General features: G+C 35.3%; 1 protein-coding gene across 2 annotated transcripts; it reads left to right on the top strand.

Annotated features, from left to right (window-relative positions):
• The first annotated feature begins 4849 nt into the window (after window positions 1-4849).
• Window positions 4850-9303, top strand: LOC127128101 (protein kinase PVPK-1). 2 transcript variants are annotated; one of them, XM_051057352.1, is made up of 3 exons: window positions 4850-5359; window positions 5929-7016; window positions 8275-9303. In XM_051057352.1, exons 2-3 carry the CDS (start codon window positions 5965-5967, stop codon window positions 9119-9121), a joined length of 1899 nt encoding a protein of 632 aa, XP_050913309.1. In that variant the 5' UTR covers window positions 4850-5359; window positions 5929-5964; the 3' UTR covers window positions 9122-9303. The 2 variants fall into 2 exon arrangements, with proteins under 2 accessions (XP_050913309.1, XP_050913308.1); XM_051057351.1 differs by having other exon boundaries at window positions 4851-5359; window positions 5947-7016.
• The last annotated feature ends 5912 nt before the right edge of the window (window positions 9304-15215 follow it).

Here is a 15215-nt window from a genome sequence, read left to right as displayed (position 1 = left end):
TGGCGACTCTTGCTATCCGCGACATTGCGATAAAAAGCAAAATACCCCAAGTCAGTTCACCGTATGACAGCTCTGATACCACTAAAGGAGAAGAGCGATCCAAAATGCAGCGGAATTTAAAAAATTCTCCTTTAGTGATCCTTACGAATGGGCATGATCAGTGATAGAATCGTTACCTCTTGTGGAGATTGTAACCTTTGATGCAGATCTATGGAGCGATCATGAACGTTGAACGATGACAACGCCTCTACTTAGTCCACACAAACAGATTCCTTCAATCTCAGTGCTAGCTGTTACGAATGAAGGCTTTGAGTGAGTGAGAGAGAGAGAGAGAGAGAGAAATGAAATTGCAACTACACCAGTGCTTATACACAAGGGTTCTATTTATAAAACCACTTGTGTGGGCTGCAAGCTAAAAAGCCCACTCAAGTGTATGTGGCCCATATCTTATAATATGCCAAAATCACTTAAGCGCGTGGTACCTTACCATATTTCGTATTCTACTTAAGTACACCGTACCTTACGATGTTCTACAATTCACTTAAGTGCACCGTACATTACGGTATTCCTTAGTTACTCTATCTCTCATCAATCCGTCCTTTTGTGTGTGACCTTGCAGGTTTTCCCGGCATTGGCAATTATACTAAATCACGTATTTAACATAATAAATAGTGAGCGGTATCTAGCAACACATCACTTCTACCCAAGACACGAAAATGTCATGTGATCTGACAAATCCTTTTGTGATAATACTTATGTGTACAATTACCCTTTTGCCCTTATGTCTATATTGAACACAAGGCATAGATCGTGTCATCCTTGTCCAGTTCAATATTGGGCCCATAGACATTTATCCTGTTACGCAGGATGGGCAAATTCCATCTAGGTCACTCATGTCCCTTAGCATGCTTCGCGGAGTACCCATTAATTGTCTTTATGGTCATCTAGTTACGGGCAATGTTTGATCAGCAATAAGGCACTCGACTCTACATCTAGGGTCCATAGTGGTTTCAGGTCGAAGGATGGTATACACCATTATCACCATGAGAATAACTTATGACACTTTGCATAACATTCTATATAGTATTCTCATAGCGGGTCAATCTAGTGTAAATATCACTCTTAACATTCATACCTGTGTTTAAGACTTGATAACTCCTTATCCATGATCCATGAGATGTGATCATCAGTCTATATACATAATAGTCTTAATGCTTTAATGTTATCCCACTTCCCAATAAAGCACGACTATGGATACTTTAAGAATAGTGTCCTTATGTTTAATGTGATCTCATGATTAAGTCACACTTGATACATTAAACGAACTAGCTATTCTAGGGACTTTATTAAACAAACATAATAAAGAAAAAGCCTTTTATTATTAATAAATAATTCGATACAAGTACCAAAAGTATTGGCCTCTAGGGCTTACACCAACATAACCTAAAGAAGGTATTCCAAAAGGTGTTTTTATAGAGAGTCCTTTTTAGAAGAATTTTTGTCGCTTTTCCAAAAATCATCTTCGTCTACCTATCGCACAATTTGACTTAGATACTACATTGTGGATGGTAGGATGTGGCAATTTTGTGTTTCATGCCATATTTAGTCATTAGGTCCTCAAACATTTTGTTACAGAAATGAGTTCCCTCATCATTGATAATTTCTCTTGGTGTGCGAAATCTTGTAAAAATATTTTTGTTCAAAAATTTTGTCGCCACTTTGACATCATTTTTTAGTGATGTCACAACCTATATGCACTTAGAAACATAATCAACATCCACAAGAATATATAGGTTGCCAAAAGATTAGGTGGGTGGTCCCATAAAATCAATGTTCGACCTTTCAAACAATTTAATCTCTAAAATATTTGTAAATGACATTTCTTACTTCATGGAAATATTTCTCATTCTTTTACACCCATCATACATTTTACACAAATTCATGAGCATCTTTAAATAATGAAGGTCAATAGTAACCATATTACAATACATTTGCTCTTGTTTTTTGTTCCACTAAAATGTCCTCCATACAATGATGCATGACAAGATGACATGATCTGACGCGTCGCTGGCTAAACAACACATTTTCGCAATAGTTGGTAAACACACTTCTTGTACAACACAAGCTCGTTCAAGAAATAACTCTTTGAAAGATGGAACAATCTTTTCTGTTGTTGAGAGTGAATTTTGGAGGCACATAACCACTGACCAAATAATTCACAATATCAACATACCATGGATTCATGACAATTGACATAAGAAACAATTGTTCATTAGAAAATTATTCTTTGATACCACACTCTCATGACTCTGGACTTCATATAGAAGATGTGAAATATGATATGCCACTTGATTATTCACACCTTATATGTCTCTAATTTCATAATCAAATTCTTGCAATAGCAACACCCATCTTATTAAACTTTGCATGTCGTCCTTTTTGGCTATTAGGTACTTAATTACAAAATAATTAGTATATACCATCACTTTGGTTTCTGCCAAATAGGATATGAACTTGTAAAAAGCAAACACAACACATATCAGTTCTTTTCAGTTGTGGCATAGTTGACTTAAGCCTCAATCAAGGTCTTACTTGTACAATAGATAAAATGGAATAACTTGTTATGCCATTTTCCCAAAGCAGCTCCTATAGCAAAATTACTAGCATCACATATTAATTCAAATAATCATGTTTATGAGAGTCGAGATATGTTGAACCATAAGGATATGATGAACTTGCTGATCTATGACACTCATGACCTTCCTTAGTTTAAAGTGCTTATAGGACATTTTAAGACCATTAGCAATAATGTTGTAGTGAGATCGTATAACTTCAATCTCCACAAATGACGCCAATTATCTAAAGTGGGCATATACGACAATCAGATTTGTGGAAGCACAATGGAAGCAACAACATTTCCTTATAAGGGATAAAGCATATGCCAACACTCCGACGATAAAGCCAGTTCATGATCGAGTGTGTGAAGTTTTTAGGATTTGAGAAAGTTTATCTTTAACATACACCGAATGCCAGCTTTTAGGGTTTTATGGTAAAATCCATTGAGTCTATTTGATTGCAAAGAACATAATTCATGGATTAACGTCTAAGATCATCGATTTTCTAAAGTTCTCTATTTGTACATCTTCATGATTTTTTTTATAAAATAACCAACATTTTCATTAAAATACCTAAATAACCTAAATTTCAAAAAATATACCAAAATGACCATATTTTTTAACTGATGCGCCAGTTGAACTAGCGCATCCAATTAAGCTAGAGAGGAGGCGCCATTGGAGCTGACGCATGCTCCCAATTGCATTGCACTAAGGTGTCATGCTTCTTAGCGCATGCATGTGTAGGTCTACATATTGATGGTAAGGTCGTAAATGGTAGAGCTAACCAGGATAACTCTATTTGCAATGAATTGTTGGGTGCCCCTTTGTATGACGACCAAGCTACGGGAGAGACTTCTGATCAAGCTAGGGGTCAAGGTATTAACTTAAAATATCTCAAATAATATTATGCGAGTATAACATTGACCAAAGAATCTACCGAGTATGAAAAAATAATTAAAGCTCGGTGTTATATTATGATTCTATTTGGTAATTTTTTATTTCCCAAAAGTACTGGTAATACGGTAAATATTATGTATTTACTGTTGTTACGAAACATAAATAAGGTAAGCATATATAGTTGGGGTTTAGCTATTTTGGCCAATCTATATAGTGCGTTGTGTAAAAATACCAAAAAAAACTTGTATGTTTTATTCATGCACATATTTGCTACAAGCATGGGGTTGGTCAAGAATGTCGTCACTCGTCCCGATAAACGAGAAACCATTCATATTCCCCTTTGCAACAAAGTAAATTTAAAACTTTACCATCTAATTTATTAGACTCTATATTACAACTAACTGTAAATAATATTTTTCAAATATTTTTGATCTAGGTGGTCAGTTAAAGGGATGAACTATAACAGGTGTCTGAAACACGCTGTAGTAGTCTATCGCAATCTATTGGACCATATTGGACCAAACGATGTAATACTCCTACACAATTATGGAAGCGTCGGTTGCGACAATCCCCTAACTATTGGGGACAAATGATGACACATCTATCAAATACCGATGGACCTTCCACCAGACCTTCACACCAGCCATCATTGGATCATGTCAGCACTCAAAAATCCCAAACACCTTAAGAAAATCGTGGGAGACCTCGAAGACAGACTAACGCACCTGGATGTGGAACATAGGGCGTTTCAATTGGGCGAGTCATTGAATTTCTTGTCAATTCCATATAATTTTTTATTATAATATAAATAAAAATTTTATTTTCAGTATTTTTTTTAATTAATTAAAATTGTAACATTTACAATCTTTAAAAAAAAATTAAAGGTGCATGTGCCACATGCATTGGCGTATACACTATGTAGTGTATGCATGTGGCACCACACATGCATGCGCGAAGCATGAGGCATACATGCATTGAATTTGCATACATGCGTCAAAACTCTGGACGTCTCCTCTCTAGCTTAATTGAATGTGTCAGTCCACATGACGCATCAGTTAAATGTAATTATTTTGATATATTTTTTGAAATTTTATTTAAAAATCTTCGTATAATATTTTTCAATAATTTAATTAATTATTGAGTTTTGAGCCTAATCGAAAAGATTTTTTTTTAAATGAAGATATACTCTTACACAATTGTGAAGAAAATCCCAAGAGATACTAATTGAAATCCTCTTTTTCTTTTTCAAAATAGTTACAACATTTAACAAATTAAAAATAATAAAAAACATTTCCTTTTCCATTATGATATTTTCTCCGTTTCCCTCAAAAACCCTCATTAGTTAAACATCTGTCAAAAGAAGGAAAAAAGAGTTCCGCGTGCTGGTGGGTCGAGAATGCCCATGAGGCCATGACCCGTTTGGTTTCACTTCCCTTTTGTGGACTCAAAAAAAGCACTCAACTTTTGGGGAAACACCAACATGAAACTCGGCGAGATTCATTTTTTTAGACTAAATCACTGCACTTCTTTATTCTTTTTATTGCCTTTGCTTCTCAACTTCCCTTCGTTTTCTTCAATTCCCATTTCCCTAACCCAATCCCCGCTTCGCCCCCAAAACCAACACAAAACAAACAACATAGTATTTTTTATTTATTAATATTGTTCTTGTTTTTTGTTTTGTTTTTCTTTTGTCCTTTCTTTTTTCCGATCGGATCTGAGGGCTCTTGAGAATTGCAGAAAGCCAAATCAAAGGAACATCACTTTCCGGCACATACAACTTTTTTTCTTAGCCATGGAAGAAGCTTTCTTTCTCTTCAATTGCATTGCCAATTTTTTCCATTAATCAGGTTTCTCTCTAATCTTTCTTTCCTACTCTAACCATACCCTTTTACTGTTCTTGTACTATAATCAAAGAAAAAGTTTAACTTGGCTTCTGAAGAATAATTAAAGAAAAAACTTTAACTTGGAGTGTTGTTACGACTTACCACAGTTTTTGGAATAAAAAAACAGTAGAGGGTGTGGAAATTTTGAAGTTTTTCTTTTGTTTCTGTATACTCTGGGTGGTTTGGTAAGTTTGTTGAAAGATTGAAACTTTGTTATCTGAAAGCTTTTTTTTTTATTGCTTTTTTGAATTGTTTTGTTTTGGGATAGTGGGGTTTGTTTTTGTTTTCTTAATTTGGTGTTTCAATCGCGTTCTGTCAATGGATTATGTTTAATTGGATGGGTGTTTGGTGATTTTTTCTCAAGAATTTTTTTTTGGGAAATTTTCTGGTTTTATTTTTTGTTTTGTTTTGAAGTCTAAACTGAAATATTTTTGTTACTCCTTTTTGTAGTTTTTTTCATGAGATTCTGTAGCTCTTAGTGTTCAGTTTTTATTTTTTTATTTTTTATAAGTAGATCTCATTAATTTTCTTAGTTGATTTGGATTTTGCAGCTTATTAAGAATTTATTGATGGAGTCACCTGTTGGTGGAGTTGAATCTTTACCAGAAGTTCAGAATTCGGTTTCTGGCATAGATCACAATCCACCTTCGACATCTGGGATCCCTCGCTCTTCTCGGCCTACTTTACGAGCATCTAGAGATCAAGGGCCTTCTTCCAATCATCATAATCAAGGAAAGATGAATGATTCCTATCAAGAGGCTAACAATGTGAATCGTGAAGGTTCAACTAAAATGGAGAAGCAATGTTATAAGCCTAATGGTAAATCTGATGATATTGAAACTTTTGAAAGTTGTTTGGCCAAGAATATTTCGACAATTGAAACAAAATTGTGCATCAGCGATGGTTCCACGAATCACGATTCTGATGACATATTAGAATCTGAGAATGACATATTAGGTTTGTCGAAACAAGTTGTTGATCAGAAAAACTCCGAGATTACGTTTTGCTCAAGTCCTCAGAATAGTTTATATTCTGCCACTGTTTATTCAGAAGCTAAAGAAAGTTTCACCAACACCGGAATCAACGAATGTGTTAGTGTCGATAAGTCAGTTGAAAGTGGGGAGGTTAGGTATTCATGTGAGAGCAGGAAGACGAGCATCTGTAGAGGGAGTACTGGAAGTGATGTTAGTGATGAGAGCAGCATCAGTAGTTTGAGCAGTTCTTTGTATAAACCACATAAAGCAAATGATGTAAGATGGGAAGCGATTCAAGCGATCAGGGTTCGGGACGGTGGATTGGAAATGAGACATTTCCGGTTGTTGAAGAAATTGGGATGTGGAGACATAGGAAGTGTATATCTAGCAGAGTTAAGCAGCACAAGGACTTGTTTTGCTATGAAAGTAATGAACAAGACAGAATTGTCAAGTCGCAAGAAACTTCCGAGAGCGCAGACAGAGAGGGAGATATTGCAGTCTCTAGATCATCCATTTCTACCGTCATTGTACACGCACTTTGAGACAGAATCATTCTCTTGCTTGGTTATGGAGTTTTGTCCTGGTGGGGATCTCCATGCACTCAGGCAACGACAACCTGGGAAGTATTTTTCAGAGCATGCTGCAAGGTTAGCATATCCTTTTTCTCCCTAGTGTAAATGAATTTCTGGACTGTCATGATGTACTTTCCATCAATTATGCGTCAAGGACCATCACAAATTTTCTATTATGTCATTTGCCACTAATTGTAATCTACGCGGCTTTCAATTCTCTATCTACATGAAAAACCCTTATTTGAACTTATCTACCGACACAAATACTTGTGAGACTATTTGACAAAACTTGTGAAAACATCTTATGGCAAAACTTATGAAAGCAAACTATGGCATATCCATAGGTTGTTTTCAACTTATATCCATAAGCTCTTCAGGATAGCTTATGAAACAGCTTATAGCTTATTTTTATAAAAACCATTTCAATTCATTATTTTTATAGAAATAGCTTGATTAAGGTTTTTACTTCAATTAAGACTTGTGCAAAACTTGGTCATTCATTTTCTATATAGCCAACATATTACTTTCCACTCTCCTATTGTCTAAAAGAAGTTCATGATCTCTGAACTGTTTATGTTTATGGATGTCTGCAAAGTTATCAATTATACTTCTTTGAATAGTCTACAGTTATTTTCTGGCTTCATAGGAAGACCTAGAAAGATTATAAGCGAAATTATTAAGATCTCGAGATTAACGATTTGTATAAAAGTATGGTCCTAGATAGAACATTATGGCGAAAGTTGATCCATGTAGCCAATCCCACTTAGTGGAATAAAGCTTGGTTGTTGTTGTTGTTGTTGTTGTTGTTGTTGTTGTTGTTGTTGTTGTTGTTGTTGTTGTTGTTGTTGTTGTTGTGATTATACAGCTACAACATTCTAAATGAATTCAATACACTTTGTTATTGCTTAGTGGTCTTACAGTTCACCACTTTCTTGTCACTTTTCACTTCAATTCTGCTGAATGTCATGTGAGTTGGATCTCTTCCATACACAGATCCTTGTTAATGGCCTTTACAAGGAGATATGTAAGAAATATCAGTATTTTTTTTTTACTTATGTGAGTAATTAGTATTTGCTGTTTTTTGCCAATAACTTCTGCACTTGATTGACAGCTAAAAAGAATCCAATATCAGTTAATTTATCACTCCTCATATCTTCAGTCCTATCTAGAAGACATATATACGAATGATCAACATATAGCTCTTAATAACATGTTTAGAAGACCTGCACTTCGGCATAGATGCTTTATTTTTATTTTTTGGTTGAATGTTTTGAGAAGTATCAAAGACAGTATAAATAAGCATTTTGTCATTTGGTTAATGCCTACTGTGCAGGTTTTATGTGGCAGAAGTTCTCCTTGCTTTAGAGTACTTGCACATGCTTGGGATCATCTACAGAGACCTCAAACCTGAGAATGTGTTGGTGAGAGAAGATGGTCACATCATGCTATCAGATTTCGATCTCTCTCTAAGATGTGCCGTCAGTCCAACTCTCGTAAAGTCATCAAACACCAGCTTGGAGACTAAAAGCTCGGGATACTGCATTCAGCCAGCATGCATTGAACCAACTTGTGTAATTCAGCCAGACTGCATCAAACCTTCATGCTTCACGCCGCGTTTCCTATCAGGCAAATCCAAAAAGAAAGAAAAGAAGGTGAAACCTAAGAATGACGTGCACAATCAGGTGACACCTCTCCCTGAGCTTATGGCCGAGCCCACAAATGCCCGATCAATGTCCTTCGTTGGCACGCATGAGTATTTGGCGCCTGAAATCATCAAAGGCGAAGGTCACGGCAGTGCTGTAGACTGGTGGACATTTGGTATATTCTTATACGAGCTTTTGTTTGGTAGAACACCATTCAAAGGTTCGGCGAATCGAGCGACTTTATTTAATGTAGTTGGGCAGCCCTTAAGATTTCCCGAATCCCCTAGTGTTAGCTTTGCTGCTAGAGACTTGATTAGGGGTCTACTTGTGAAAGAGCCTCAGCATCGTCTTGCGTATAGACGTGGAGCTACGGAGATAAAACAACATCCATTCTTTCAAAATATTAACTGGGCCCTGATCCGTTGTGCAACTCCTCCCGAAGTGCCGAGACAGGCCATGAAAGAAGCACTCATAGCCGAGAAGAAGGCGCCTGGTGTGAAGCCTTCTGGTAACTATTTAGATATTGATTTCTTTTGATCCCTATGCATGTTTTCTCCTTTGAACTAATTATTTTTCATCTTGTATTTGTGTTGTTGTTCGTCCATGGTTGTTTCCATTGTATAAAAGAATGCAACTCATTCGTCTACGTTGAATGAATCACTACTTGTAAGATACTCCCAATTGTTTTAAATTGATGAACAAAGTCTCTGGTTTATTAATTTATTCTCGTTCCTTTGCCGACTTTTTTCGCACAACTTTTTTAATAATGTGTAACTATCAATAATTCAATTGGTTCGAGAAAAATGTTAATAATTCAATAGTCGAATGAAATTGTAAAAGTTTAAAAATAATAACACCTAGTTTACTTTATACTCAAAGCTTGAATATGAAATTGTAGGGTGGTATTTAACTATTTTAGCAACTTACTCTTCCCACCCTCGTTGTTGGAAGCAATAGCAATGAGGCTCGTGAAGGGTGCACCACGTACAGCACCACGAACAAATGTTAAAATATGTAGTTAATAGAGTTCAGAGGGGCATTTTCAAACGCAGTTAATATATAATTGAGTTTTTTTATTTTCGTAGATGCATCTCTAGTAGATTTTCGTAGATACAACGTCGTCACATTTACCCACCAATAGTAGATGCAGAAATTAAAAATTTGTAATTTGACAAAATAAAATTAACATTCATAAAATAAAATAAGCATTATATAGATGATTTAAACATAAAATGCAACATTACACTTAAATATTCAGGTGAATGCTTCATCATCTTCTCAATATTTTCGACCGATCTTGAAATCGTTGTTTCCAACTCGAGTGAAATTTTTGTTTCAAAATCGAAATATGCATCCTCCTTGAGTTCAAAGTTGATGAATTCAATCTTTCCTCCGTTGTCAATCGATGGTTAACGCTACTCGAGCTTCACAATTCTTTAATTGTCTTTGTAAGGTAGGAGATTATGAATTTCGTATTTAATATCGGCAAAAGAGGTGTACTCGTTGAGCTTAAACTTTCGCCTGAGTATCGCGTTGGAGAAGGAGACATTTGCAATATATACCAGATGATGTTTATTTGTGACATTTTCAGTTTGTGTGAAATAAAAAATAAAAGCACCTTAATTTATAGAAGTTGTAAACAAATGTGGACCATTCAAAACCTGGCATACTGATTCCAAAGATATATCTCCGGTTCCACATCCTATTATCTTGTTCTGGAGACGCATCTCCGAAATCTCTCTTGAACACGCAAAAAACAGAACCTTTGAAAACATAACTTAATTGAAAATATTTTTTGACAAATGAACAAATGTTATATGAAAGATAAAAAAAAGTATTAAAATATAAAAAAATTGAATATTCTACACTTTCTTAATATTGAGACACAATTTAATACACTTTTTTTGTCAAAGTAAACAGGAAATTAAAACGAATCGAAATATTTGTCGCTGACTAAATCTATGAGCGGTACCCGCTTTGACTTTTGTACATTTGATTATCTTTCAATGTTGTTCAATTTCTAAAACTCTTGCATCCTTTTCATAAAATGGTCGGCCAAGTCTTAACTTTTGTTGTTGAGTGAGCCGCCCATTTCGGTGATGTAAGTCGTATATGGCATCCTGGTTTCAAGTAAACTTGAACAAAATGTCATGATTTTGAAAGCCACCCAATACACATAATGCGATCATTTGGATTTTGAGGTTGGGTGGTACGTATTGGGAAAAAGGTTTTCGAAAAACTGTTTCGTGTAAGATCAATACATACTCTATCATACCCACATGCTATGAAGTGACTCATTTCAGAGAAGCGCATCCATTTTGCCTCCAGTGCGGGTCCACTAAGGCAAGGAACAAAATATTCATAAATTTCATTGAAGTTTTATTTCTTTCCGTACAACTGTGTGTATGATTCTTTATGTGCCCTTAACTATTGGATAAGTTAATGGCAAACAAATGTATGGTTATCTTCTCCTTTACCGAGTAAAGTCAAAACAACTCGACAACCGCAATTATCGTCCCCCTCAACATTGACGATTCGCTCGATGTATTTGTGCATAAAAACCAAAATCTTGTCAATGAACGAAATCTTTGGTGGAGGCGGCATAGGAGGTGGTTTAATAATGCGAGCTCCTTTGAAAACACTTTTTTGAGATTTTGAAGTTGGTGAGTCCGAAAAAACTTTGTCAACATGTTCAAAATACGAAGAAGACCGCACCGTTGAACTGTCACTCGATGTAGACATGAGCTTCTTCGGAACACCTTTAGTTTTTACCGGTTGAGAGAGTGGTTTAAATTCGATGGTTTTCGGATAAACAATCTTCCTCAATTATTCTTTGATTTTTGAGTTTTATGTTGTCATCGGCTTTCGAAAATCGCTATTGTATCACTTTCCATTCGGTCAAGATAGGGATATTTGATTTGCCGTCTTTTATGACACCAACATCATCAAACCTAAACCTCTTTCAGTGAGTGCAAACTCATCCATTCTTATCGGGAGACTAAGTTTCACCTTTTTTCCATTAACACAAGCACATGGGAAATCATATATTTTCACAACTGTGCATCCACACTTTACGCTATCAAAGTCTACATTATAAGTTCGTTTAGCCTCGTGAAAAATATAATTCAAACCCGCTCGAGATATGTTGTCGACCAATTGAGAATAAAGATTGTTGTCTTTAAACCTGTGTTTCAAAACTGTGATGCTCAGACCAAATGATGTATGTATCTTATTATGCTGGTTCTGAATCATTTGGTTTACGAAGTCCTAATCTCTACACAAATCGCCCTTACTATTTCTCAATCAATTCTTCAATGTAGCATGGGCAAACTCAACTCGGTTAGTTGTTGCATTTCTAAGGTGTCTAACCTTATCAGTCCAAGCATAAACAATTTTCTCCTTCACCTGTTCAAGAATTGTGCTTTCAACATATTTCAACAAATCAAGATATTTTTCGCGCACTTTCTTGAAATACATAACGGAATCGACATATAATTATTTTGTGGAAGACCTTATTATAGGATTCAATGCATAAATTATGTTTTCCACAACCACACTCGCCTTTAGCATTTTTCCATTTTCGGACTCTATCTGTTTTGTCCCTACTGCAAATTTAACCCGACTTTTCACATTCTTTGTTATGTGATACCTACAAAGTAATGCATAAGAAGTAGGAAATACCTTTGCAATCGAATTCATCAAGGTGGTATCATAGTCGGAAACAATCACTTTAGGCATCTTTTCTAGGTCCTTCAATATTGCCCGACACACCTCTAAGACCCAAGTAACATTCTCCTTTTTTTTTGCTCTCGAGAAATACAATCTCGACAAAATAGGTCTTCTCAATTGAGGTAACACCAATCATCTCCAATAATGGAAGTCTAATTTGTTGGTATTGTACGTTAAATCAAGTATGATCATAATAGGAAACGTGTTGAACAACTTGATGGAATCAGGATGAGCCCAAAATATATTTCTAATGGTAACTTCATCCTCGCACGTTCGGTACTTAGACACATAACTGTTATCATCAGGCAATTTTAACAGTTGTTGTATTTCAGTTCTATCCCCCCCTAAGCACCTTGTTAGTTTGGTATCAAATATTGTACACTTGTTTGACATTTGAGATATTTTTCGGTCTTTTACGTTTCAAAGTTGCAAGTATATTTTTCGATTGAACCAAATTCAATGTCATGTCAGCAACACATTCTTTCTCTTCCGGCATGAGGCGACACACAATTGGAACCGACTAATTTTTGAGACAAATCATGGTTATGGAAACCACATATGACATTAAATCTCAAGTTATTGTTTTCCAACATATAACCATCCACCTTAAAGGGGAACTCACATTTTCTTGAACTGGTGTCGTCACGTTTAAAATTCCGGAGAGGAGATCTATATTTCCCGCTTCTTTCGCACGTCATTGTCACAAAAGCACATCTTCTATCCAAACCATCATCAGACCTTTAGATAACCATACCAAAACCCAGTTTGGAAGCATCTGTACGATACCATTGAATCATGTGATCATGAGATTCAAACTCTTGCTCATTTTTAAATTGGTTGTCAATATCTACGGTCTTCATAACAACACCTTTGGCATTCAGAGACACAACTTGTTTGGGAAAAACATTGGGGTGCATCATGTCTAATAAAAACAATTACCAATGGACAATAAATAAACGCTAATGCTGTAAATAGAGCTGAAAAATAAACACTGACTAATACCGGAAATGCGTTTCTGGGTAAGTTCATACTCGTTCCAGAGATACATTTTCGGAAGAAAAAATGATAAATTTTCAGATAGAAAACAAGATTAATGTGAGCAATTGGGCTTGAAATACATGATCTTTACCTAGAATTCCAACTTCTTTTGCTCCCTTTGATGTGATGAAACACAATATTGGAGATTTGGATTGAAAATATGGATTGAGAATGGAAGGGTTTTCGGTGAGGGCTTTAAGTGAAAAACAAGTATGGTTGTGTGATCATGCAGCTCTGCCTTTTATCAAATTATTTGTGAGATGTATCTCCGAAAATATCTGGCATGCAAAGGTGATAACATATTTCAAAATTTTGCCCCAAACTTCTAAAGATGAATCTCTAGAAAGTCCACTAGGCTGATCAACTATCAACATATTTGCTAAAATATTCTGGAGATGTATCTCCGGATTTTTTTTAGTATTCATCTATGGTGACACTCATTTTGCGGGTCATAACATTGGTGCATGGTGCGTCCGGAGATGCATCTCCTGAAACTGGGGAATATTTTAGTATTTTTGTGTGGTGTATAACTAAAATATATGGTGCATTAAAAAGTTCCCCAAAATAATATATTTGTTGGGGTTGGTTGAAAATATACATGTTGATACTCTTTATGATGGAATATGATTGTCAGTGAAGACAATGAATGCTTATGTATTATTTTCAATCAAGGTTATATATATGATATAAGTTCTTTGAAGTCCCACATCGCTTAGTTTTATGAATGGAGAAGGAGTCCTAGGATATAAGTTCTTTGAAGTCCCACATTGCTTAGTATTTGACTTTCTTTTTTATCTTATACTCTTGTATTAGAGTGTTGCGAGATGTAGTTAAATATTTATTTTGGAGAGTGTGGATGTACTGGGGCCCTGGGTTAGTTAATGATATATTACGTGTTGTAACAATTTTCACATAGTGTTATTCTCTGGTTGTCTGTTGACAACGACCGTGGTTTTTTCTCCAATTTTGGAGTTTCCATGTTATGTTCATGTGTTCCTCTATTTTTTTCTCTATGCTCTGCTTTGTTTTTTTCCCCAACAACTGGTATCACAAATTTTGGTTTGATCCAGGGATAAGTGTTCTTAGTATGCTATGTAGTTGCAGTTTTGTTTGATCTTCCACATTATAAAAGAAGGGTAGTGTTGTGAAAGAGTTGTTGAGCTGCAGTCACAAATTCCGTTGTGTAGTTTGGGCTAGAGAAAATTGATGGAAGATTTTTTTTTACTTGTGGAAAGTTCAAGTCAAAGATGTGTTTATACAATCAAGATTACACAAGATGCAAGATTATGCAAGTGGTTTAAGAGCTTCCTGCCAACAAGGAAGTTACACTATAATGTTTCAACCTGGTTTTCGACATGTGAAAACTCTTGAAGTGGTTTAACTTCAAGTGAAGTATACTATTCTTTAGGCGGAGTATGATAGTTTTTAAAACTATGATTGTCGATGAAGACAATGTGAAATTTTTGGAGTGGTTTAGATTCAAGTGAAATTTATTCTTCATGATAAAGTATATGATTGTCGGTGATGACAATGTAAAATTCTTGAAGTGGTTTATCTTTAATTGAAATATATTCTTCATGACAGAGTATGGTAGTTTTTAAAACTATGACTGTCGGTGAAGACAATGTGAATTTTTTTGGAGTGGTGTAGCTTCAAGTGACTATACTCTTTATGGTAGAGTATGATTATCGGTGAAGGCAATATGAAATTCTTGGAGTGGTTTAACTTCAAGTGAAATTTATTATTCATGATAAAGTATATGATTATTGGTGATGACAATGTGAAATTCTTGAAGTAGGTTATCTTTAAGTGAAATATATTCTTCATGAGAGTATGATATTTTTTTTAAACTATGATTGCCGGT

Source organism: Lathyrus oleraceus, chromosome 3 (assembly GCF_024323335.1).
Source record: "Lathyrus oleraceus cultivar Zhongwan6 chromosome 3, CAAS_Psat_ZW6_1.0, whole genome shotgun sequence".
In the NCBI taxonomy this organism is placed as follows: domain Eukaryota; kingdom Viridiplantae; phylum Streptophyta; class Magnoliopsida; order Fabales; family Fabaceae; genus Lathyrus; species Lathyrus oleraceus.
Note: the sequence above shows the minus strand (reverse complement) of the source record. Positions and strands in the feature narration are given on the sequence as shown.

Coding starts and splice junctions, on each gene's coding strand:
- LOC127128101 (XM_051057352.1), top strand. CDS start 5,965: ATGGAGTCACCTGTTGGTGGAGTTGAATCTTTACCAGAAGTTCAGAAT. Junction 7,017..8,274: donor TTTTCAGAGCATGCTGCAAG/GTTAGCATATCC, acceptor CCTACTGTGCAG/GTTTTATGTGGCAGAAGTTC.